Source organism: Halichoerus grypus, chromosome 13 (genome assembly GCF_964656455.1).
Source record: "Halichoerus grypus chromosome 13, mHalGry1.hap1.1, whole genome shotgun sequence".
NCBI classification, from domain to species: Eukaryota; Metazoa; Chordata; class Mammalia; order Carnivora; family Phocidae; genus Halichoerus; species Halichoerus grypus.
The window spans coordinates 62,120,338-62,146,226 of NC_135724.1; the positions used below are offsets into that span (position 1 = coordinate 62,120,338).

Sequence of the window (25,889 nt, forward strand, 5' to 3'; positions counted from 1 at the left end):
AGTCCGCGCCGCCGCCGCCGCCCTCGCCCTCCGCGCCCGCGGCCCCGCCAGCCCAGCCGACCCGGGGAGCGGAGCGCGCCCAGCCTCGTACCGCGGCCGGGCCGGGGCCGGGCCGGAGCGGCGGCGCCTGGATGCGGACCCGGCCGCGGGGAGACGGGCGCCGGCCCCGAAGCGACTTTCGGTCCCCGTCGCGCCCCGCCCGACCCCTAAGATGAAGAGAGCGTCCGCCGGAGGTGAGTGCCGTTCGGCACCCGAGCCGGGCAGGCGGGGTGGGGACGTGGGGTCGGCCCCTCCTGGAGCCGCAGGGCCAGGCTGGGGCTGCCGAGGCAGGCAGAAGGGTCACCGGGCGGCCGTGAGGGCCACCGCAGTGCCGCGCCGGGCTGGGGCCGCGGGCGCCCCGGCCCCGGGAGGGCGGAGCCCGCGGCAGCAGGAAAAGTTGCCGCTTCCCGGGAAAGTTGGCCGTGGCGGCGGGGCCGGGGGCGGCGGGGCCGAGTGGCCCCGGACGCCGGGCGGGGGCCGGGGTGGGGTCTGCCGGCTGGAAGGGCGGGGTCCAGCCTCGGAGCGGCCCGGCCTCGAAGGGGTTAATGAGCAGGGTTGCAGAAACGTGGGTACCAAGCAGGGGTGGGGGTATCGGGTCGCTTCCACCCTTGCCTCAGGACTCCGCTCTGGACCTCTGGTTTCTCTGGGGTCAGGCCGCAGCGGGATGAATCGGGGGCGTTGGCGACAGTAGAGGGCGTGGGGGGCGGGGCTGGCCCAGAGCTGCCCCCTCCAGGGGACTGGCGAGGAGAAGAGGCAGCCTTAGCAGCCCCCACCCGCAGCCTGAGTGCCCCTGGGGGGCTCCGCTAAGAGGCTCCAGAAGTGGAGGGGCGCGCAGCATCCCCTCCCTGGCAGCCCTCATGGGACCCCTTCCGCTACCTGGTGCAAGGTCCTGAGAGAAGGGTCTGGGGGGGGGTGACCTCCTGTGAGGGAAGTTGGGCATGCCCTGCCTGGAGGGTGCTCCCTTGGTGCCCACCCAGACTGCCCTGCTGATGTCCACCGTGCCGCAGGCGGCACACACGTTTCCTTGCACGTGCACGTGTCTACAAGGGCTGTACACTTGTACACCGCGTGTGCACATGCATGCCAGGCTGCCCCAGTATGCACGCACACACACGCTGTGGATGCACATCCATGTCCTCGCCCCCGCCTGCACGCCCACGGCCACACATGCATGCACATAGCATGCCTGCTGTGGTCTCCACACTTGGCACATGCTGGGGCCCCTTAGTGGGACCTGCTGCCTTGCCTACATGCACATGTGTTGAGGGGGAGGCTCTGGGCAGCCAGAGCTCACAGATGGAGGGGCGAGAAACCGGCTGCAGGAGCATGGCCCCACCTCTGTCTGCCTCCCCCCCGTGTCCTGGGAGTCTCCCCTCCACAACCCCTTGGGTCTTTGTGTGTGTGTGTGTGTGAGTGTGTGAGACTCAGTATGCTTCTGCTCGCGTGTGTCTCTGCACGCGTGACCATATGTGCTTGTGGTCACAGCGGCATGTGTCTCTGCCTCCAGTGTGGGTGCCCCTGTATGCCCAGACAGGCTGTAAGCAGGTTTTACCCAAATCTTTAGCAGAGGCACAAAGGTTGTGTGCTGAGAAGCTAATTCAGTGCACCCAGCCTAAGGTGTGAGGCCAAAGGGCTCCCAGCCACTCTTTGCCATCCCCCGTGCTGGAGCAATGGTGGCCGATGGGGGCTGGGACTCACCTGGGCAGGGAAGGCCCATTTCAAAGCTCGAGGTCAACACAGTGGCAAACAGGCCAGACCCTTCCTCCATGCTCTGTAGTCACTGCCACTAAGCCCAATGGGGAGAAGGTGTGTGCCCACCCTGAGGTTGACCCAGGGTGACCTCAGGAAGGCCCTGCCCTCGGGCCTCAGTCTCTCTGTGGTAGGAGCCTTATTGGTAAGGTGTTCTATGGTATGTCACCTGCCTCAGGTGTTGTGTGGGGCACTGAGGTAAGGGTGTTGGTGACCCACTCTCACTGTAGTGAGGGGGACCTTGGGCCGGGGCTTGGAGGAGGGGCCATACTGCCTGGTCCCCATCTGTGTCCTTGTCTATACAATGAAGACAAGTGGGTCATCCTTATAGAGTGTGCGGGGGTGCAACGGAGGGGTGGGCCGGAGGTTGGGCCCCATGGCTGGGCAGGCTGAGGGGCTGGCCGCTCCTCTTTTCTAAGCCAGACAAGGTGAGGGAGAAGCAAGCTCCATGGGACGGACTGAGCCAGGTGGTGGTCAGCACCCTACCACCTGGCAGAGGGCTGCTCATAAACCCTGGCTGCTGGGCGTGGGATAGCAGAACATCCCGGATTTGGGTCCTGGTGCAGCCACCCATCGGTGGTGTGACCTTGGGTATGACAGTTCACTTCTGTGTGCCTCAGCCTTCTTGCCCGTGACACGGGCCAGTAATCAGGCCTCCCTTCTGGATTGTTGGGGGCACTTCCAGGCCAAGGTCCCCACGGGGTTCTGATGCCAGTGCTTTTGCCTTCAAAATACCCAAAACATCTCTCCCCAACACGCACCACCCTAGGCGGTGGTTCCCACAAATGGAAGTCCTCCCGGAACACTTACACTGCCAACTGGACCTCTTTCCTACTGACTTGCAGATGGGGAAACAAAGGCACATAGAGGTCACAGGGAAGTTGGAAAGGGGTGATGGGCAGTTGGGGAGCAGGAAGTGAGAGCACTGCAGAAGGTGGGAGGTGGCCAGCACCGTGCTTCCCAAGCTGCTGTGCCCCTCACCAGCAGGGAGCCTCTAGAACACTTGAGCCTCAGTTTCTCTACGTGAGGATTAACAGCCAGCTGTGTGTCCTGCAGTTGGGGCTGACCTTCTCCCTGTGGTCGCAGATGGAAAGTAGCAAAGAGGGCCCAGTGGGTCTCAGGAAGCAAGAGGGCTTGTAGGGGTGTGTGTAGACGACCCCCACCACAGGATGTGCGGGGGCTCTGGAAGGCAGAAGAGGAAGTCTTGCTGTCTGAGGAGCCCGAGGGCTGCCCGAGACCCATGTTTGTTTGCTGTTACCCATTGTGAGTGACAGACCATGAGGGGCTGGCCGTGTGCGGCCCTGGTTCCCCCGTGCTCTCTGGACTCCAAGCTCCCCCTCCCTCTGCTGCTCCCAGGCCAGGGGACTCGTGCTCACCGTGCTCACCGTGGCCAGTGCTGCTGCTGGGCTCCAGCCCCTCCTTGCTCCCTGCCCCAGGCCAGAATTCATGGCTTTGTGGCATGGATGCCCGTGGCAGCTGGTGCAGCACCAGGAGGGTCCCGGCTGGTGGAGGCAGAAGGAACCCATCCCCCGGGGCTGCATTTCCTGATCTCCTGGGCCTGTGGCCAGAGAGTCTCCACAGAGCCTCAGTCTGCAGCCTGAAGGGGGTTAGAACAGGAGCACCAGGAAGGAGTTCCACGGTGAATAAGTGAATTGCACTGAATGAGTGAATGGGTGTGTGAACGAATGTGTGAGTGTGTGAGGGCAGTGTGTACGAGTGTGACACTCCTGCCCCTGGGCCCTGTCGTGGGGATCCTGAGGGCTCTTGGCTGTGCCTGGTTAACAAGTTCACGCCGCCCCGCCCTCAGCCTGGTGGGCCCTGCCCTCTGACCACCCCCACTCCCCCCCCCCACCCCGGGCAGGGCTGCCTGTCCCCTGATGGCCACCCAGGGCCTGGGCCTCAAGGTCCATAGGAGCCGGCCTGGCTGCCCATACCCCCCTCCCCTGTCCCTTCAGCTGTGCTGGGGCACTGGCCCCCAGCCCCCACTTGCCCTCTCAAGGTAACCCCTCAGGAACCTCGGCACTCCTCGGTGTCCCCTCACTCTGTGGCCCAGCTGTCCCATCCCAGACACTGCGTTTGCTCCTTATCCGTTGACTCAGACACCCATTCATTTACTCATTCATTTGTCCCTAGCCTGCCAGACCCTATTTGGAGCCAGGCAAATAAAGGGATGTGATCCTTGCCCTCCTGAGTTTATAGGACCAAATGCTTTAAAGGACAGGTGGTCACAGAGCCAAAAATGGAAGCCCAGCCAGAGGGTGAGCACGCAGTCCACACTCCCTGCCTCTCCCCGAGCCGTCACTGGAGCGTGTGGGCCCGGCCGGGTGTTGTGTGCTGCAGTTTCTTCTTTTGTCGCTGTATTTTAAACATTTTGCACGTCGGGAACTATTCTTGTGCATCATGGGTTTACTGGTGTATGTGGAATCCCTTCCTGAGGATTCGCCATAATTTATTTATCCGAACTTGCCTTGGCTTCTCACACTGTCCATGGTCCTGCAGGCGGCCCCCAGGGAGGTGCACTCAGCTCATGCCCCCGGTGTCCTCACTGCAGGCCCTGACAGATACCCCCCCACCCCCAAGGGCCTGGCCACAGGCCCCCCTCCCCACTGCAAAGGTGGCAGGCCCTGATCCCCACCCCCTCCCAACATTTTATGGGTGGGCCCCCTGGGCCTCTCCCTCACCTGGGGTCCAGTTTCTCACTGGTAGTGGTGGAATCTGCTTCTGGGCTTTGATCAGGATTCTGACTCTGGGGATAGCCTTTATGCAGCTGGGCTTCCAGCTGCCTCTCTTCTGCCCCCTTCACACAGCCTCTACCCTCACCCTGCAGTGTCCTGACAGTCCTGTCTCCACGTGGGCCTGCTGCCTTGCCCTGCTGAGAGAGGATGGAGGATGGGCCATGCGGCACCATCCTACAGCCTTGACCACCCCCTTCCCCCACAGGACAGGGCAGCCAGGCCCAGGAGGTGCAGCTGAAAGGCAGGACTATGGGCAGAGCTCCTGGCGGGGCCGTGGAAGGTGCTGTATGGGCAGAGGCCAGGGGCTTGGGTTGGCTCAGATGGGCCTGGCAGCCTGTGAGCCCTGTAGGGGCCCAGGCACATGGAGCTGGGCCGGCGGTGATGCAGGGAGCCCAAGTGGAGGGCCCGGGGTGTCAGGAGCTGACATGGCTTTGTTCAGGCAGCCCACCCAGCACCCTGGGGGCGCTCCTCTGCTCTCTGGTCAGCACCAAGGCATTCCTAACTGGCCATCACAGGTCACACTCCACATAATTGAAGTTCTACAGAATGTTGGTAGGGATTGAACAAGGGTTTCATGGTCAAGCAAATTTGGGACTGGCTGGGCTAAGTGGCACTGACAGATCTCCTTTACCGCAGGGTGTCTTGGGGCCTTGGGTTTGCAAGCAGATTGGGCAGGGCCTCTGACGGGCACCCCTATGTGACACACTTCAGGGACTGGTGTGTCTAGAAACTGTTTTGGGCTACAGTGGCTGAGATTCCTCAGAGGGCCTGGGAGGGAGACCTTCGGGCCCCCAGGAAGGGCTCCAGGGATGGGTGGGCCATCCTACACAAACCCTGCAGCCACAGCATCTAGTGGGTGGAGGGACCACACTTCTCCTGGCAGTGTGAGGCAATGTGCAAATTTAACCTTTGGGTTTATGACTCTATTTCTTTGCAGCAAATGTCACGGGAAATGTCAGGCTGAGGCTGAAGCTGGTGAAGGGCCCATCGAAGAAGGGGGTGGAGTGCCGAGGGGCTCAGGCCAAGGCAGCGTTCTGGGCCCCTCACCTCCTCCAGGGAGCCTTCTCGGATTGCCCCTCGCTTGCCTGGGCCCAGTGCCGTGTCCTCCATCTGTCCCAGCTATTGTGACCTTGTTGAGATGTTGCCTTTATTCACCTCCTGCCAGGGCCCAGATGGGGCGGGCTCAGAGACCTGCCAGAAGTCTCCCCATCCTGAAGTCTGGGCAGGCATTGGATTAGCCCGTGTAGTGCCGGCTCGCTGTGTGACCTTGGGCAGCACCCTCCCTTTCCTGGTCACCAGAGGCTTCATCCGTAATCCACGGCTGTTGACCAGAGGTGGTGCTTCTGGATCAGTGCCTTTGTGGGTGGGAAAATGCTCGAGCCTGAGGTATGTAGGGTGCTGGGCTCTGGGGGAGACAGATGGGGGCTAGGTGGCTGGCTCCCGGTATCGTGTCACAGCCTCAAGCACACAGTAGGTGCTCCATAAAGAGCAGGGGCCAGTGAGTAGACATGGAAGGCGAAGAGGTGGAGGGGGCGCAAGACCAGCTGGGAATCCAGAGCACCCAGACTTCCTTGCCTCCCCACCCACCCCAGCAAGGCCAGCTCTGAGGCCCAGCCTGGCCCGTCACTGAGTTCTGCTGTGGTCCTCCAGTCCCGGAGATTGCTTAGCAAGCGTTTATTGCCTCCTTGCTGTATGCCAGGCCTATGCAGTTGAGCGGGGGTCTCAGGGCCCTGGGCTGCCCCCACCCAGCAGTTCTACATGTATTTCCCCTGCATGTGTAGCTCTGCTCCAATGGAGTTTCAGGTCCCCCCCGATCCCGTCTATCTGGTGCTAATCACCCCTGTACGACCTGCCCCTCCACCCCCAACATCTACACCCAAGGCCCAGGGTCCTGGCTGCCTCCCATCCCCAAAGGCACGTCCAGTGTCAGATTGGGCTCCAGGGCAATCCATCCCCTTTTATCCCTTAGTGAGGGCCTGCTCCGGGCCAGTCCCCTCCCAGGTCCATGGCCACAGACGCCCGCAGCTGCCTGCCTGCCATCTCATCCTCCCTTCAGGCTCTGAGATGCCTGCCAGCCAGGCCCCTCCTGCTCAAACTCTCCCATGTCTACCCCTGGGTGAGCCCGCATTGTTTTCAGGGCCTGGGCCATAGAGTCTCATTTGGGAACCTTCTCTTCCACCCTCACTGGGGGAGGCCTCCAGCTCCCTGGTCTTAGCACCTGATATGCGCACCTGTGCCTGCCTCCCCGTCTCCACGTCCCCGAGTCCAGCCCAGGCCTGGCGCTGGGACACAGGGAGTGAGCTCCCAGGAGACACAGGAGGTGGCAGTCCTGGCCCCTGGGGATGGATGGCTGCTGGTGGTCAGGTGCAGGCCAGTTGCCCAAGGTGGCTACAAGAAGGCGGCCCCCCTCCGGGACTCAGATGAGCAAAGACACGGGTCTAAAGAGAGACAGAGACGCCATCCTGTGGGGGATGCCCTCCAGGCAAAGTCTGGGCAGGCAGTGTCTGGCCTTGGGACCCTCTTGGCTTTAGCCCCGAACCAGCTGAGCACCTGGGTGTGTCACTCACCTTCTGAGTCTTTCTGTCACACAGGAGACTCTGAAGGGGGAGTCAATGTTGAATGTTGCCCACAAGGCCCATCCCCCTTATGGGAGCTTGATTGTTCCATTCAGGTGGGACCCACCTGCCCTAGGCTGGAACTTCCTATGGAGACAACAGGTTGGTGATGGGGCTTCCAGGGCCCTGAGCGGGTCATGGGGGCCCCCACCTTCCAGGGGCGCCCTTGGTTTCCCAAGTCCTTCACAGCTGCTCTGCCCGGAGGGGGTCTATGGTGGAACTCGGGCAGCAGGGTAGAGAAGCGTGTGTGGGCCACTGTGCACCCTAGAGCAGAAGACTCTGTGGAGCCATGGGAGCACAGAGGAGGAGCCCCTGTCTGGGCCTGCCACTCCCCCATCAGTCCTCCTGCCAGGAGGGTCTTTACTACCTGTCCCAATGGGAGTCTCTGACATATCAGTTCATGCCAAGGGGAGCCAAGTGAGGAGTGGGGCTGGGAGGCACCGGTGGGCTGGGGATGGGATGTGCAAAAGTCCAGGCAGGGCCAGAGGCAGGGGGAGCCTGGAGGGGTGTCTGGGACCCACGTAAGGTGAGGAGTCTCTGAGTCCCAGCAGGGGTCTGGGGCAGGTGGGCACTGGGCCTGGTCACCCCATACTAACTCAGAAGGAAATTCTGAGTCCCTCTGCCTTCACAATGTGGAGACTTCTGCCTCCACAATTCACTTTGCAGCAGCTTTGTGTTACGGTGGAAGGGCACCCCGTGGTCTTTGGGCAGGTTGGGGTGCAGGCAGCAGGAGGTTGGGCCATCTGCCCCCTGGGTGTGGCTTCCGGCCCAACAGCACGCCCATCCCCAAAGATGTGGCTGGAAGCAGAATTACAGAGAAAGGCTAATCCTGGCCAGCCACCAGAATGGGCTGGGCACCACATCATAGCAGTCTTGGGAGGGCTGTGGGCCCCAAGGTCACACAGGATGCTCACACCCAGCTCTCCTACCTGCTTCCACAGGCCTTCACCTGCCTCCACAGCACACCCCAGCCAGGAACTGGGAGTGGGCCTAGTGCTCAGCCCTGCCCCCACCCTTCCCGGAGCCCTGCCACATTCCTCCCACAGCCCTCTCCTGTCCACTTCCCTCAGCCGCCCTGCTTGAGGCCTCCCTGCTCTCCCAGGACACATTCAGCCCCCTCCTTGTCCTTAGAGAGCACAGTGCTGGCTAGTCACACCCCTGCCCAGCCCCCACCCCCAGGCTCCAGGGGGCCTCCCCAGGGATGAAGCTGTGTGAGGCGGTGGCCCATGAGCCTGGTAGGAACTGGGCTCTTAGGTTTCCTTGGGGGCTGAGGCCAAGACCCCCAGGGCCACCGTCACTATCTCCTCGGCAGTGAGCTTCCCCACGTGACAGGGACTGATGGAGGAGCTGAGGGGGGCCCTGGGGTGTGGTTCTGAAGTATGGCCTGGCAGCTGGTCCCCCAGCATCCCCTGGGCAGGACCCTCCCCACCCTCGATGGGATTAGCCAGGCACCAAGATGTACACTGGGGGGTGGGGGCTGGGAGGGAGACCTGGGCAGGTCCCTGAGGGTCACTTTTCTCTCCCTCCATCCTCTTGGTGAAGTGTTTTCTAGCCTTTAGTTTCAGGCCAGCCCTGTGTTAGGCAGCAGGGACCCCTAGATTCTTGTGACACATTCTGCCCCCCAGGCCTCCAGGTCCCAGGGATATACCCCAAAGCGCATGAGGTTCCCAGGAGAGAGAAGTGCTAGTGGGGATGCGGTGAGGACTCTGAAGCCCAGGCCCCTGCCCTGAGATCACACTGGCCCTAGGTCTTAAAGAGGCGCTAGAGCTATTGGTCTAGATGGGGCGCTCCTGGTGGGAGCAGAAGCCGGGAAACTGGGACAGCGTACTCCAGGCCGGGGGACTGGCTGGGGCTGCTGAGCCGGGCCTAGGCTGTTTGGCAGGGGGAGGGGAGATGGGAGTTAGGTGAGGAGCTGTTGGGGGCCAAGAGGGGAGCCAAGGGGGGGTATTGGGGGATCTCAGGCTGAAAGGACAGGGTGGAGTGGGCAGTGGCATGCCCCCCCCACCCAGCCCAGCCCCAGCGGGAGGCCAGCCCCCTGCTCTGTGTGCTCCCGGCCATATGACACGTGGCCCCTGCACACCGGCCGTGTCCAGGCTGTCTTTCATCTGCCTGCCTCAGCCCCAATTTATGTCAGGCAGAGGCTGACACGGGGACAGGTGTGACAAGTGTCTGGCTTCCTGTTCGAAAATTGGCAAAAGAAAAACTCTCCCCATAAAGATATTCCATCTACATACCTCCTGGATGTCACCGAGCGGACCCATCACAGCTGAGACAGATGGTGGCCCTAATGGACTCCATTCTTTACCTGCTGCCGGAGCCACGGCCCAGTCCCCAGGGTGTCCCGAGGCGGGTGGTGGCAGTGTGTGCGTGTGTGTGCGTGTGTGTGTGTGTGTGCGCGCGCGCGTCCGTGCTCCTGTGGAGCCCTCCCCGATGCCGTGGCTGACTCTCCCCACCTCCAGATCACAGGAAGCCTGATACCAGCATGACCCTCTCGTCAGAGACAAGGGGACTTGTCAGGGGGGTGCGCAGTATGTTCCTAGAGCAGGTGGTGGGAATTAGGGAGTGAGGGGCTACCGACCTTCACCCTCAGGCCCTGCCAGGTGGCCAACACCAGCACTGGTAAGTTCACTATCCCCACGTTGCCCCGAGACCCAGGACTCTGAAGCCCAGGCCCCTGCCCTGAGATCACACTGCTTGGCATGTCACTCACGCAAGAACCCTCAAGCCTAGCTGATGCTTTTCCCCGGCCATGTACCCCTTGGTGGGAGCCCACGGCTGTGACCCTGGCCAGGCTCCAGGGCTCTGCTCGTTCACCTGCTCCCTTCAGTGGCCCCATCGGAGCTGAGTCCAGCGTTGGGGGCAGGAGTGAGGACGGACGCCACAGGCAAGGTTGTGGTGTGGGAGGGGAACAGGTTGGGAAGGGTCTAGCTCCAAGGGCTGGCATGGCGGCACTCTGAGGAGAAGAGCCCTTCCAAGAGGATGTGTTGGGAATAGGGCAGGCATTCTGGAAAGGGGAGCTGCCTGAGCAAAGGCTCGTGGAAGCCACAGGGTCCAGTGCACGTGCCGGGGTCAGAGCTGGAGTGAGGCTGGGTCAGGCACGAGCGTGCCCTTTCTAGCTATGACTTGGCCTCCCTTCTGTCAGGTGAGGACAGTGGGTTCCTGTTGGGGGTGACATGAGGCACTCCTGTGACGATCCCACGGGTGAGCCAGGCATTTCCGCTGTACCCACTGTGCACCAGCCCTGCGTGGGCTGTGCGGTCTCTCCATACCCTGCGAGGTGGGTTTGGTTATCCCCATTTTCCAGGTGATGGAACAGGTCCCAAGAGGTTGGGAGACCTGCCTGAGGCCCCAGAGAGGCAGAGTCAGCACCAGAGCCTGGCCTTCTCCAACCATCCTGCAGGGCTGGCTGTGCTGGGCAGGGACCCCATGGCATCGGGGGTCTTGGAAGGGGGTCTGCCCCCTTGGACAGGGCTGCCTGTCCAGTGTTGGCACATGAGACCAAACAAACCAAACTGAAAACATTTCTGATTTTACTGGTTCATGTGTGTTGTAAAAAATCTGGGAAGATATATCAGAGATGTAAGAAAGAAGTTGTATTAGTCAGCTCAGGGTGTCATAACAAAATACCGCAGACTGGGGTGGCTTAAACAACAGAAATTTATTTTTTCACAGTTCCGGAGGCGGGCAGTCTGAGATCAGGGTGCCGGCGTGGTCCGGTTCTGGTGAGAGCTTTCTTCCTGGCTTGCAGATGGCCACCTTCTCACCATGTCCCCGCATGAAGACAGTGAAAACAAGCCCTCCAGTATCTCTTCTTATAAGGGCCCTAATTCCATCATGGGGGCCCCACCCACATGACCTCATCTAGGTCCCGATCTCTCAAGGCCCCTCTTCCAAATACCATCACGTTGGGGGTGAGGGCTTCAACACAGGAATCTGGGGGTGACAAAAACATTCTGTAACACAAGTGAAATTGCCTTTGGCTTCCGGGTGCAGCTGCCCCCATGGGGATGCGAGTACCTGGTAGACTCTCCTGGGGACTCTCTGAGCACATCCTCGGGGAATGCTGTCCCTCGCAAAGTCTGCAACTTGCCTGTCTGTAGTGGTGGACATTTCTTACACTCATGTGTGACAAACATTTATGGTGTGTGCTGGTCACCAGCTGGGGTCCTGTCCCCGTGGAGCCCACAGCCCAGAGGGGCAACTGAAGGAAGCAAAGCAACATGGAGACCTGCTAAACTAACCAGCGAGGTGTGTGTTGAAGTGGGCGCCCTGGCAGTGGTGGTGGGGGGGGTGGCAGGGACCCTGGGTCCACCACAGTGAGTGGAGTGGGTCCACCAAATGTCCCCTACCCCCAGGGATTTGTCAGGTTCTCAGACCCAACCTCTTCATTTCACAGATGACCAACCCAGACCTGAGAGGTGAGGTCACCGGTGGTGCCGGAGCTGAGTGGGGCAAAATGGCTGAGCTCGGAGGTGCCCCAGCCCCTCAGGCCTGTAACTGCTGTGCTGGGGGGCAGGGAGGCAGCTGGGGAGGAGCAGGAGTGGGGATAGGTGGGCACAGCCTGGCCTGGGAGCGAGGCAGCGACTACCTGACTAGTGCATTGCAGCGTTTTAAGTACGCACTTCCCAAAAGAGGTGCAGCTCTGGTGCATGGGCCAAAGGCACCCTGTTCTCTGGTCATCTGCTTCCTCCTGCTTATGGGGCTCCCCCGGCCCTGTGGGGCCACGGAGGCCGCAGGGTCAGCGTGCGGGGTGCCGCCTTCGGGCGTGCAGTCTTTCTCACCTTTGTTCAGTGTCTGCTGTGCGCAGCTCCTCCCACAGATCAGCAGATAAGCACGCCGAGCCCCTGGGAGTTGGGAGCCAGCTAGGGGCACTGTGGGGGGACCAAGTCTGTCTGACCTGGGCCTGGGCTTACACCGGAGACCCTCATGTATTGAGCTGGGGGAGGAGGCAATGAGGATGGGGGCAGGGCTTGAGCTTTCGGGGGCTCCTCCCCCCGCTCCCCCAGCCTGACCCTTCTTTGGCCCAGGGTACATATGTGCCCTGGGTCTGGTGGGGTAGGCTGGGCCCCTTTTGGAGCTTCCAGCAGGTGTTGGAGGTGGGGAGAGTCCCTGCTGGAGCACCTACCCTGACTCCTCCCAGGTCCCAGGGGCAGGTGCTGAGGAATAAGGCCGCCCTCCCTAGCCCCCGCCCCCAAGGCAGCCAACCCCCTTCCACATGCCAGCTCCTGGCACATCAGCCTCAGGAAGTAGCCGAAATACATTGACCTGCTTTTCCAGGAGGCGGCGGCACCTGGTCCTCCCACCCTCACTGGTGAGAAGCCGCCAACAATTTCCATCCCAAATTGATTTCAAATAAGGACGAGTTATCACACACAATCATATAGGAATAATTTATCACTCGTTAATAAAAGAGCAATTACTTATTCACGTCGCCCCTGCTTGTGTGCCTCGGGTTCGGTGGCAGAAACGCAACTGGGGCTCTCACTGAAGCTGAGGGAGGTCTGCGCTAGGCCAAGGTCAGGGCAAGCCCTCCCCAGGGGCCACAGACCCCCACTCTTGAGGCCCCATGTGCACACAGCCCCCTGCCAGGATTACCTGCTGGGCCACCTGTTCTTGGGGGTCCTCAGTCTGTAGTGGGTGGTCTCAGGTCTGTGAACTGGGCAGAGATGAGAAGGAGCTGGGGTGGGGCTTTGTCCAGATGTGGAAGGTCTGAGCACACTGCTGAATTTTCAGGCCAGAAGCTGTTCCGTCAAGTGTCTGACTTGTAGAGGCCTCTGGAGCCAAGAGCCCAGAGTGTCCCCAGAGATGGGGAATAACCTCGGTGACCCTTGGCTGAGCATGGTGCCAAAGAGCTTTGTTCAGGGCCATGGAGATGCTGCTCAAGCAATCACAGGCCCACTTTCTCCTCCTGGCCCTCAGAGATGCCTGCTTCTAAACCACATTCATCTCCACCGTCGGGCAGACACACTTTATTTTCTCTTTTTTATTTATCTCTATTTCTGAAATTTCAGTGCAAAATATGCAGTCATTTTGAAAAGATAAAATGGTCAACCATATCTTGCTCAAAGTTAAAACCTGTACCCAGTCCTTTAGGGCTAGTCTGAGAATTGGCTTGCTCTGCCCCAGCCCCCATTCCTCCTTGAAGGCAGCCACTGTTGCTCTGTTCCCTGTTTTTCCTAGTGGTTGCCTTCATATTTCCGTGGCTCCTACCCCAGCCCCCTCTTCCCTAGCATACTTCCCAGTGTGGGTGTCTCACTACCATCAGTTAAATTCATAACCAGTGTTTCCCAACCCAGGTCACATAAATGCCCTTCACCACCCCACCCCAGGTTGGAGGAGCAGGGGGTACTTTGGTGACCTTTCTGCTCTTCTATGGCCTTTGGTTTCCCTGGAGTTTATAGCTGACTTTGTCTTTTCTCCCTTGTCCCATCTACTACCCTCATGCGCTTTCTCTCTCCACCTCGGGCGGTCTACTGGGTGTCTCATTTAACTCCAGGGAGGTCTGACCCCAGGCCTTTGTCTTGCTGTCCCCACATGGACCAGGCATGCTGTGGTCCCCTCATAACTGCCCAGGACTTCTGTCATCACCCAATGTTTCCTGGGCCCCACATTTTCCTCTTTCTGGGTTTATATCCTAGTTGTAGCTGAAGCACCAACTAACTCTCTAAGGAATTCACAGTGAAGAATCATTCTGAGTCCTCATATGTTAGCAAACCTATTCAGGCTGGATTGGCCTGATCCAGAATCCCATGTTGAAAAGGATGTCCCTCAGAATTTTGAAGCCATTGCAATTTTGTTATCTTCTTGGCATCCAGTGCTCTTTAGAGAGCTCTGATGCCACATTGCTTTTCCCTCTGGAGCTTCAGGCCTCTTTTCACCCCCAGGGGACTGAAATCACATTGTGAATGTCATCTATTGTGCTAGGCACTTACTTGCCCAGTGGAGGGCTGGGTCTTCAGCTCTGGGAGATTTTCTGGTGTTATTTCTTTGATAAATTTTTTCTCCTTTATTTTCTCTGTTTTTTCAGATATTTGACCTATATTTGTCTTCTGAATCTCATCAATTTTTTTTCTTTCTTTCTCTTTTTGTTTTTCTTTCTGGAAGACTTCCTTGACCTTGTTTTCCAACCCTTCTATTGATTTTTTTTTTTTTTTTTTTGGTAATTTTAGTAATTCTATATTTAACTTCCAGGTACTCTTCTTGTTTTCTGATGGCTCCTTGTTCATAGCACCCTGTTCTTGTTTTAAATCTCCTTCTATCCCTGAGAGGACACTGATTAGATTTTTTATTCCTAATTTTTATCTATTTCCCTGCACTGTCTCTGCTTCTTTTAGAGTTGTTTTCCCTCTTGTCTGCATTAGAGTCTTTTCCAGATGCCTGGTTTTCTGGTCATGTGTTCTAGGGAAGCACTGTTGAGAGTGGGGCTTATCAACTGGCAGGTTTGGCGTGATCAGGAAGTAGTCACCCTGAGCGCCCCCAGAAGCCCATGGTGGAGACACTTTCTCTGGGTGTTTCTCCAGGGGAGCAGCCCTATCTCCCTGGTCCTTGCCCTTCTTAATACATACTTCATCATCATCATCTTGGCTCTTGAGGAGGGGGGATGACCACTTGTCTCTAGCACAGGTGGTGGGTGGGCAGGGAGGAGAACCACCAAGTATGTGCCCACGTTCCTTGAGAAGAAGCAGCAACTTGAGGCCATGCTGAGCACAGGCAGCAATCTCTCATGCCTCAAGTTGGGCTGCACAGGCCTGTCTGGGAGCCTCCTCACACAACTGAGGCTGAGCCTGATGGCGGGGCTGGGGGAAATGGCTCTGGGCATGCTTACAGTGTGCAGCCTGGCTGCTGGGCCCTCCTCCTCTACCCTCCTCCCGCCCGGTTGCAACCTCTCCTGGACAAAGCAGGGCCATCAGACCAGGCAACCAATCAGTATGGCTCTGGGATGCCACCTCTGAGTTATAGACCTCATCTCCCTGGGTTCCTCACCTGAGATGGGGCTGACAGAGGGTCCCCTGGGGAGGCAGGACACCAGCCACAGCGCTGGAGGCATCTCAGGGCCCTGGAAAGGCTGGTGCTAGCCTGTTGTCATCCTCACAGCATGGGTGTTGACACAGACCCAGTGCTGGCCAGCAGCATCCCCAGCCACTCCGTGAAGGGTTACAGAGCCACATCTGAGCCTGGGACCACCAGACCCCAGGGCCCACTAGCCCAGGGAACAACAGGCTTGGGCTGAGGATGAGGGGCAGTAGGGGTCAGGGAGCCCAGAGCATGGGGGTGCACTCAACAGTTGCCCCTCTGCTGTATGGGTCTCTAGGGCTCAGGGCCTGCTCTGGTCATCTGGGGCGGTGGCAGGGGTTCTTAGATCCTGTCCCCTGGACTCAGCTGGCATGCATGGTCACCTCACCTCACTAGGCTTCAGTGCCCTTGTCTGAGGAGTAGGGTTGATGGTCATCCCCTTGCTGTGCTGTGGGATGTCATGAGACCTCAGGAAGTCTGTGCCTTGAGCAGTCCCAGGGAGGCCAAGGGTCCTATCTCTCCCTTCTCCCTCCCTGTCCCCTGGTACAGGCCTTATGTGGACTGACTGGGCCTTGATGGGAGACGTGCTTGGCCAACAAGCCCCGCGCAGCCTCAAGGCTGGAATGGGCATCCTTGGGCCACAACCCTGCTCAGCGGTGTCTGGTGTCCACCCCACACTGGCCTGCTGCTCACCCACTTCTGGGGCTCCCCACCCTTGTATGAGGCTGGCTACACTCCAGACTGGCCTCAGGTTGGTCCCAGGCTGGTTCTGAGCTGTCTGTGATCTGAGGACCTTGCACATGACTGGTGTGATGATGGTGGTGGTGGTGGTGGTGACAAGGATCATGGGCCTTCACAGCCCACTTTCCATTCAAGATTCTGTCCAGAGGTCCACAGGATGGTCCAGGGAAGCCTACTTGCAAGGAGGTCCCTACACTCAATGCCTCTCTCCTTTTCTGGACAGAGTCATCCCACCTGTACTTTTTCTTTGTTCTCAAATGGGAAGATTCTGCCAGCCGAGGCTTGGACCTTGTCCCACATCCTGGGAAGTGCATCAAACCTGACCTGCCATGTCCCCTCCTTCCAGCCCAAGTGGACAGGCTGATGGTAGTGGGCCAGCAAGCTGCCCTCAGTGTGACCTGGCCACAGAGCCCCTAGAGGAGGGCACAGGGTTCTGGTGCTGTTGGATTGGCATGGAGGGGGTTGTGGCCCAGAGACCCCAAGACCACCCCCCCCTTAGATTGTCTTCCTGAAGCACAAGCAGGTGCCGTGTGCGTCCGTGCCTCCCCCCACCACCCCAGAGCCTGAGGACATCCTCCTTACAGCCAGCTTTGTTCGACAGTGTTTTAAGTGTCCTCTTTAATGCGTGTTCCATCACCAGCCCCTCAAAAGCCTCTTTAGCAAAATCATTGTGTTTCTTTTGACCTACACACCATTTGGGGGTCATCTTCCCTCCAGGCCCGTGAGAGGCCACCAGGCTGTGTCCATCCCAACAGTGTGGTCGCAGCAGTGTGGCCCTCTCTGACCCTTGGGTTCCTTTTCGTTAGGTGGGGATTCAAGCGACCTCTGCAGGACCACTGTGAGGGTGAGGGTGGCAGCAGGTGCTCTGTGTGCTCCAATCACAAGCCAGGTCGGGAAACTGTTTCTCTAAAGGGCCAGATCCTGAACAATTTCAGCTCTGTGGGCCACACTGTGTGTGGGGACTACTCCACTCAGCGGTGGTACTGCTAAAGCAGCACAATAAACACCCAGGTGTGGCCATATGCGGATAACCTGTTATTTACAAAGACAGGTGGCGGCTGGTGGGCTGGTTTGCCAGATGCCGATAGAATAGGAGGCATGAGGACCCATTGGCTCAGACAAGGGTTTCACTCTGGTCACCTGAACACGGTGCCCTGGCCGGTGGTGACCCAAATGGGAGCATCTCATCACTGCCTCTGGAAACCCTCGTCCCCTGCAACGGGCCAGACCCGCGGCCCTTCCCACTTGTCTCTGTCCAGGGGTTCTCACCAGCCCCCAATGGACATCTCCATGGTCTCAGCAGGTGCTGCCCCCCCCCACCCCCCCGCCGTCCCCAGCACTCCAGCTTAGTGACAAAGCCCCTGAGCGCCCTTCATTCTTTACACCCCTCCCCAAGGCCTGACTGCCCTGGTCAGGGGTGTTTGCCAGAGCTCGGCTGTCCTGGGACAGTTCAGGTAGGCTGCAATCCAGCTGCTCCCTCAGGACTAGGGCTGATCCGAGGCAGACGGCCGAGAGGTGGGACTGGCTGATCCCAGAGGGCGAGGGAAGAATAAATCCCACTCTTACAGAGGCCACCGGCCTGCCTTGTCGGTGATGTTTGACAAGTGCCGAGGGCTCGGGAGCATGTGGGGACACGCCCTCCTGTCTTGTCCCACCACAGAAGAGAGCAGACCCTCTGCAGCCCTGCTTCCTGGCAAGAGCTCCCCGTGTCTGTCTGGCCTCATCACAGCAACCCTCTGCTACTTGGCCGACTCACCCACTGTGCCCTGACCCACCCCGGCTCTGGCAGCCGAAGGCCCAAAAGTGTATTCCTATCGTGTGTTCCTACAGTGTGCACCCCAAGTGTGTGTTTCTATAGCGGGCACCCTCAGTGGGTGTTACCACAGTACGCACCCCACGTGTGCATTCTTACAAGTGCACCCAAGAGTGCACTCCTGCACTGTGTCTGCCCTGTTGGAGGCTGATGCTCTGGGCCTCACACGGATGGTCAGCTTCTGGCAGGTATCAGATGCAGGGCCCTGGGAGGAGGTGGGCTGTATCGGGGTGGGGGCTAGGCGCCCAGTCCTGGATAGGAGCTGGCAGTGGGAAGGGGTCAGAGAGGGCAGATGGGCCTGGTGGCAGGTATGTGGTAGTGGGAGTGCCCCATTCCTGAGCTGCCCCCCCTGGGGTGGGGCAGGGCCATATTGGCCACCAGCTGATTCCTCATTAACATCCTCTGGGGACTTGAGCCCATGCTGGCCGCCAGACTGAATTAGTTGAGGGACCAACTGATGAGTGGTTGTGGAGACAGGTTCCCCAGGTAATTAGGCAGTGGGTGTTTGTTGGTGGTCTTCATGGAGGGGGGTAGGGGATGCCCACCCCATGTGAGGGAGGGGATGCTGGCTGAATCCCTGGAGCGAGGGGGGTGTGTCCTGCACCGTGGGTGGATTTTCAGGTGAACAGAGCCTCCAGATGCTGAGCATCATCAGCCCCCAGTGTGGGGCTCCCTGGGGTGGGGGCCAAGGGAGGTGGGCATCAGGTGGAAACATGGGCTGGACAGGGTGAGGTTCCCAGCCGTCTGGTCCAGCAGCCCACCCTTGACCAAGGATGGATTCCCAAGGCGTGATTACAGGGCCAAGGATCCTACCCATCAGAGTGTCTGCATGGACACTCACCCTGGCAGTGGGCTCCAGTGCTCCTCCCCTGGTGTCCCCCTGATGTCTGGGGCCAGGTCAGGATTCCATGGTCCCTTAAATCCCCCATGTGGCACATGCCATGCAGCCGGGCGACCACTGATGGTCAGCCTGCTCCTTGACCATATGTGTTATAAGCCGGGGACTGGTCTCACGCTGACAGTGTCCAGCGCGGCCCCTATCGTGGGGTATCCCCTCAGGAACACACCCTTAGTGTAAGCTCTGCAGCCAAGACCTCCAGCTCTCGAGGGCCAGTCCCCTCCCCTGGCAGCCTTGGTTTCTTTGCTTTGAAAGGGACCCAGCACCCTCCCAGGTGCCGTGTTAGCTGGAAATTTTAAGCGGGAACATAGCTTGGGTTTCAGGGGTGGGGGTGATGGTAAGGTGGGGACGGGGGAGCTTTAACTCTCTACTGCCAAGCAAGGCCTTTTAGTGATTAGACACCATGGGGTTGGTGTCTAAAACCAGATTAGACACCTGGTACTGTGAGCAAGTGGCTTCCCCTACCAAACCTCATTTTCCTCTCCTGTAAAATAGGAAAATAAAATAGGTCCCAAGGAGGATTCAGGAGACCTCTGTTGGCCCTGAGTCCACCTGAGCACTGAGTGCATTCAGGAGGCTGCTCCCGCTCCCTCTGCCTACGCTGGGCCTCAGTTTCCCCTGGTGCATGCAGTGTGGCCTGCTGGAACTGCTCAGCCCTGGGTCCAGTGCCCTCCTTCCCTGGCAGGTGACCTTGCCTGTTATCGACCTGGCCTGCCCCTGCAGCTACTGCCCCGACAAGATCGATAAGGAGTGGGGCCTTGAGGGGCATGACCGGCAGCAGGGGCTGACAGCCACACACCCCCGGGAGATGCAGGCCCTCTCGGGGGCGGGCTGCCCCCCCCCGGGGAGCTGCTGCCACCCTCCGCCCCCTGGAGCCAAGGAAGGGGCCTAGGAAACGCCAAGGGCGTGCACACTGCCTCCTGCGTGCGTCTATGGGTTGGAGGACAGACAGAAGGTGGGAGGTGAGTGTGAGCAAGGAGTGAAGACTGAGGGGGGGACAGATGGACGGTGGGGGGTGGGGGGTGAGCCAGTCACTGGTGGAGGGCTGGCGGGGGTGGGGAGCAGGCACGGGACAGGAAAGCGTGAGTACAGCACTGCTGGGGTGCCCTGACTCTCTGCGGTGTGTGGAGGCCCCCAGCCCCCCACCCCCGCCCAGAGCTATTTCTGGCCTTGGTGTGCTGAGCTGTGACCTCTTGTTCTGCCGTGTAACTGCGGTCTGGGACGTGACCCTTCTGGGGACGTTCCCGGTGATCGAAAGGGTCCTGAGCTGGCCAATGTCCCGGCTGTGCTGCAGCTGCCCGGCCTCCCTCCCCCAGCCTACTCACCGCAGGCTCCTGGGGGGGTCAGGGGGGGACAGGCAGCAACTCAGAGCCTCCCGGGAGATGTCCCCTCCCAGCCCCAGATGGCACAGAAGGGAGCTATGTACCCCTGGTGCCTGCCTACGCCTTCGCAGCCTGGGCTCCATTCCTGGCTTGGCTGGACATGGCCCCTCCTGGGTGGCCCCTTCTCTTTCCCACCCTTCCTCCAGGACCATCGCCAGGTGGGAGCAGTCCAGGGCTTAACTGCTCTCTCCCTCAGCTTCCTAATCTGTAAAATGGGCTTGTGATATTATAAAGAAAACGGATTCTGAAGCATCTCTGACTCACGCCTTCTATGCCAACTGGTAGACTGTCGCACTGCCCCCTGGAATAGGGTGTTTCTGCCACCCCACTGCCGCGGGGAGCCAGTGGCCTCGGGCAACCAAGGCTGCCAGCCCTGCGCTCGATCTCTGACCTCATGGGCTGGGGGCGGCGGGCGGCGGCACAAGTGTCCCGTAGCACCTCAACGGAGCTGCACGCCTGCATACGTCGGCCCAGCCCGGGCTAGGGGAGCCCCGAGAGAAGTAGGGGCCAGGAAACACCCCAAAGACCTCCCCTGCGCCTGCAGCCTCTGGCAATCCCTGCTCCCGAGCTGCTGACTTCAGCAGCCGCCTGCCCGCCTGCCCACTGGCTCCTGCGGTTGCCGGTGAGTCCCCAGAAGCCTCCGCCCCTCCTGGCTCCCCTCCCCACTCCTCCCCTTTCCTCCCCCCACACCCTGCAGTGACCACGAAGGAGAACCCAGGCCTTTTGCCGCCCAGAGGATGGGCCAGGGTACGCCCTGCAGGTGCTCTTTGGGACCACACCCAGGCCTGATGGGATTTGGGCTCCAGGGCCGCATCAGCCCTCATTCCGGCTTCGTCGGCTGCCCCAGCGGGAGAGGCCCTGAGCAGAATCCAGTCACCGCCTCCCTCCACAGCCTCCCGGGCAGGAGTGGCCCGTCCTTCCCCAACGGTGGCATTTGTGTCATCACCACTGCTCCTGAGGCCGACCTGAGCTGAGAGGGGAGCCCCTCCCATGACCCCACGGGCCTCTCCACGGGGGTGCGGGGGGGCACTGGGGAAGACCCCTGACAGGGCCCTTCTGAGCTGAGACCTAAGGAAAGAGGAGGCAAGAATCAGCCCCAGGGATGGCAGGAGAGGCACTGGTTTGGGTGTGTGCGAAGCTCAGGTGGCCAGGCGGCCTGGTGTGGGAGTGTGCCTTGCTGCGGTTCCCGTGCGTGAGCCAGGGCTGTGGCGGGGCTGTTTTCTTGCCATGTATTTGGAGGCGAGCTGGTATTGAATGCTCACTGAGGACAGGAACCCAGTGAGGCTGGGCACAAGTGGGAGGTGGGGCTGAGGGGATGGGCTAGGAGGACAGGCTGGGGGCAGGCTGGGGGGACCAGATGGCCGGGGGCACTTTTTAGGGTTCAGAGGGGTCAGATGAGTGACTGGGTCCAGTCCCTGGGGTAGGGTCAGGGATCACCATCCCCGCAACCTGGCAGGGCCTCCTGTGTCCCTAGGGCCCCTGCTGTGAATATGAACACAGGTCGCAAAGTTGGGTTTGATTATCTCCTAAAAAGATGCCCCCTCTGCTTGCTCAGCAGAGGGGTTGCCATGGATACCAGCAGGCAGGCCCCAAGGGGGGCCAGGCTGGAGCCAATTACCGTGGCTGCAGCAAGGAGAGAGCCCACCGCTGGCCACTGCCCTGACAGCAGGCCCGTGCAGGGGGACCGACCCTCAGAAGTTGGTTTCTGAAAAGCAGTTGGCTCAGCGGGAACGGAGCCATGTTTGTGCCTGATGCCGATTCCCAGCAGCGCTGAGCCGCACAGCTGCTCTGCCGCTTGCCCCCATGGCCTAGCTCGGCCCCGGAGCCTCGCTTGGGCCCTTCTTGGAGTGGGGGTACCCCAAGCACGTGGCTTACAGCCTCCTGGGGGCCCAGGCTGGGGAGGGCTGGAGGCTGGAGGAACAGCTGGCTCTGGCGAGGTCCACTGAACCTGACACCGGCCGAGCTCCCAGACCACGGCTTCGGGCCTGGCAGCCGCCGGACCGCTCAGGGGGTGATGTGGCAGGCGTGGTCACGATGGGTGGCCGCTGACATAGCCTGGTTGGTGGTGTGGCCCAGTTCGTGGCAGGGCACGGTGGACGACATTGGCACGGCTGTGACGTAGCGTGGTTGGTGACATGGGCCATCCTTGGTGGTGAGGTCCAGAGCCCAGCCTGGTGAGTACCTGGGGCCCCCATCCCACCCCATCCCACGTCTTCCTCTTCCGTGAGTCCTCGGGGACAGGAAGCGCTGTTTTCATAGGCATCGTTACATCCGGTGACAGGTGAGAGGCTGGTGAGAGCAGGCATAATCAGGCCCGACCTTCCTGAGAAGGCCGGTAAGGAAAGAGCCTGAAGAGGATGTCAGCAGTTTAAATAGAACAGCAGGCTGAGGGGGCCCCCTCACAGCCTCCTGTGCATGGCCAGCCCGGGGAGGGGTGTCCTGGGTTTGGGGAGTTCTGGACCAGGCCTGCCTCTCTGGACCCCCATCCTGGGGCTGTGGGTACCCAGCAGCTAACAAATGGCCCCGCCCTGGAGGCTGAGACAACGCAAGAGACAGAGGAGCCCCCAGGATGTGGGTGCTTATCCTGGGGACCAGAGTCCAGGAGGGCACACTCCTTATGACCACTGAACATGCTGGCCTTGCTAGGGCTCTGGGCTTGGGGCATGCATCGGCACCGGCCCAGACAGAGAGGATCCAGTGTGGCGAGGGCCCCAGCATGAGTGGGGGGCCCCCAAGGTCACAGGTCTGGGTGGGGGAAGGTGGCCCGTGGTCCTCTCCTTCCTCCCACCTGGCTCCAGCCCCAGCACTTAGCCGGCCTCCTGTCTGCAGAATCCTGCTCTTAGCTAACTGCCAGGAAAGGTGTTAGCTGTCAATGAAGGTGTTAGCTGATAACTCAAGTGTTAGCTGATAAGCCGTAACCCTCCCAGGGGGATTCACATTTTAATAGACTCACTCCTGAAGGAGGAAAGAACCTTTGGCATTCAAAGAGGGGGGCTCTAACGGTGGGGTGATAGGCAGAGAGCTTCATATTGGGGTGTGTGGCCCCGATGGTGAGGCCAGGGTGGATACAGTGCCCCAGGGGTATAGGGTCTTTGGTGAGGCCCTGTGTGTGTCTGGCCTCGAGATGGTGGCAGGGGCGGGGGGGTATGAGGAATTGTGCAGGCATCGACTGGCTGGAAAGGAGTAAGCACCTCACCCGGGGAGGAGATCAAGCAGAGAATGAGGCCGAAGGGAGGAGGCTGCAGGAGGAGCTCCATGCCAAGTCAGGATGTGTGGAGGAGGGAGCAGCCTGCCTGGAGGGGGCTCGCAGGGCGGGCGGGGCTGCCGCTGCCTGCCCTCCTGACCCTGCCCTCAGGCACCCAGGCTCCTGATCCTGTAAGAACAGAGTTGCTCTGGAGCCCACAGTGCCTGTAAGTTTTGTGTGTCGTGTGGGTGGGACCCAGACCCCCCTACAGGAGGGCTGCTGGGGGCTGTGGCTCCCGGCTCTAAGGCCCTCGCGGTTTCCTCATTAAAGCACAGCTTTCTGCAGTGGGGAGGCCTCCTCAGAATCCGGGCAGCCCTGGCGCCTCGGGGGCTCCGGGAGCCTGGGCAGGGGGCCTGCACAGGGCACAGGGTCTGGGCCACAGGCCCTCCCTTCCTGCAGCTTGGGAGGGCTCTCAGGAGGCGCTGCTGCAGAAGCTGCTGGAAGCCCAGCAGCTGGCTGCCTGTCAGGCCTGGGAGTGAGCCTCGGCTCTGTGTGAGCTCAGCCGGCCTGATCCTCAGCCGATAGGCCAGTGGGGCAGGGGACAGGCCAGGGACGGTGCTGGGACTGACGGGAATGGTGGGCAGGCCCGGGGCGCTCGCTGGTGTACTGAGAAGGTATCTGCAGGCATGAGTGTCCGTCTCGGGAGGGCTTCATATGGGCCTTGGTAGTGACCCCGCTAACCTCGAGCGGCCGGTGTGAGCCTGTCAGCTTGTATGTTTGAGCACTGGGCAGAGCGGCGTGGGGCATCTGCAGGTGAGCTTTCTCAGTGTGGAGCGTGGAACTCCCCAGGCAGGTTTCAGCCAAGTCGTTTCCATGTGGCAGGTGGAGCAGGGGTCACAGCACCCGAGTCTTCAGGGGTGACAGCACATCCTAGGCCCGGCTCAAGGCTACTCCCGAGGACTGATCCCAGGGGCCAGCCTGGCTCCAGCATGACCCCCAGCCTCACGGGGCCCCCTGCCTGTTAACCACCTCCTCCTCTGCCCGCAGGGAGCCAGCTGCTGGCCTGGGTGCTGTGGCTGCAGGCGTGGCGTGTGGCCGCCCCGTGCCCAGGGGCCTGCGTATGCTACAACGAGCCCAAGGTGACAACGAGCTGTCCGCAGCAGGGCCTCCAGGCCGTGCCCACTGACATCCCGGCCGCCAGCCAGCGCGTCTTCCTGCACGGCAACCGCATCGTGCACGTGCCCGCGGCCGGCTTCCGCGCCTGCCGCAACCTCACCATCCTGTGGCTGCATTCGAATGCGCTGGCCCGCATCGACGCGGCTGCCTTCACCGGCCTGGCCCTTCTCGAGCAGCTAGACCTCAGCGACAACCCGCAGCTGCGTGCCGTGGACCCCGCCACGTTCCATGGCCTGAGCCGCCTGCACACACTGCACCTGGACCGCTGCGGCCTGCAGGAGCTGGGCCCTGGCCTGTTCCGTGGCCTGGCCGCCCTGCAGTACCTCTACCTACAGGACAACGGGCTGCAGGCGCTGCCCGACGACGCCTTCCGCGACCTGGGCAACCTCACGCACCTCTTCCTGCACGGCAACCGCATCCCCAGCGTGCCCGAGCGCGCCTTCCGCGGCCTGCACAGCCTCGACCGCCTCCTTCTGCATCAGAACCGCGTGGCCCGCGTGCACCCGCATGCCTTCCGTGACCTCGGCCGCCTCATGACGCTCTACCTGTTCGCCAACAACCTCTCGGCGCTGCCCGCAGAGGCCCTGGCGCCCCTGCGGGCCCTGCAGTACCTGCGGCTCAATGACAACCCCTGGGTGTGTGACTGCCGGGCACGGCCGCTCTGGGCCTGGCTGCAGCAGTTCCGGGGCTCCTCATCCGAGCTGCCCTGCAGCCTGCCCCCACGCCTGGCCGGCCGTGACCTCAAGCGCTTGGCCGCCGCCGACCTGGAGGGCTGCGCCGTGGCTGCCAGGCCCTCCCGTCCCTTCCGGACCGGCGGGCCTACTGACGAAGAGCCTCTGGGGCTGCCCAAGTGCTGCCAGCCGGATGCGGCGGACAAAGCCTCAGTGTTGGAGGCGGGCAGCCCGGCCTCCGCCGGCAATGCGCTCAAGGGACGTGTGCCATCCGGCGACAGCCCGCCAGGCAACGGCTCCGGCCCGCGGCACATCAACGACTCCCCCTTCGGGACCCTGCCCGGCTCGGCTGAGCCCCCGCTGACCAGGATGCGGCCCGAGGGCTCCGAGCCACCAGGGCCCCCCACCACGGGCCCTCGCCGGAAGCCAGGCTGTTCCCGCAGGAACCGCACCCGTGGCCAGTGCCGTCTCGGCCAGGCGAGCGGTGGGGGCGGCGGCGCTGCGGATGCAGAGGCCTCGGGCGCCCTGCCCAGCCTCGCCTGCGGCCTGGCCCCCCTGGGCCTCGCGCTGGCGCTGTGGACGGTGCTGGGGCCCTGCTGACCAGCCACCGAGCGGGAGGCCTTTCTCAGCAGTCAGGTGTGTGTACATACGGGGTCCCCTGGGCACCGCCAGCCAGCACCGGGTGGCAGGCCCTCCCTGATGGACGCGTCCCGCCCGCCCACCCCATCTCCACCCCATCATGTTTACAGGGTGCGGCGGCAGCGTTTGTTCCAGAACGCCCCCTCCCACCCGGATCGCGGTATATAGAGATATGCATTTTATTTTACTTGTGTAAAAATATCGGACGACGTGGAATAAAGAGATCTTTTCTTA

At 60.9% G+C, this 25,889-nt stretch overlaps 1 protein-coding gene across 1 annotated transcript; it reads left to right on the plus strand.

The window, feature by feature from the left end:
- On the plus strand, nt 1-25,889 carry RTN4R (reticulon 4 receptor). Its single transcript, XM_036104184.2, has 2 exons — nt 1-233; nt 24,217-25,889. Exons 1-2 carry the CDS (start codon nt 212-214, stop codon nt 25,614-25,616), a joined length of 1,422 nt encoding a protein of 473 aa, XP_035960077.2. The 5' UTR covers nt 1-211; the 3' UTR covers nt 25,617-25,889.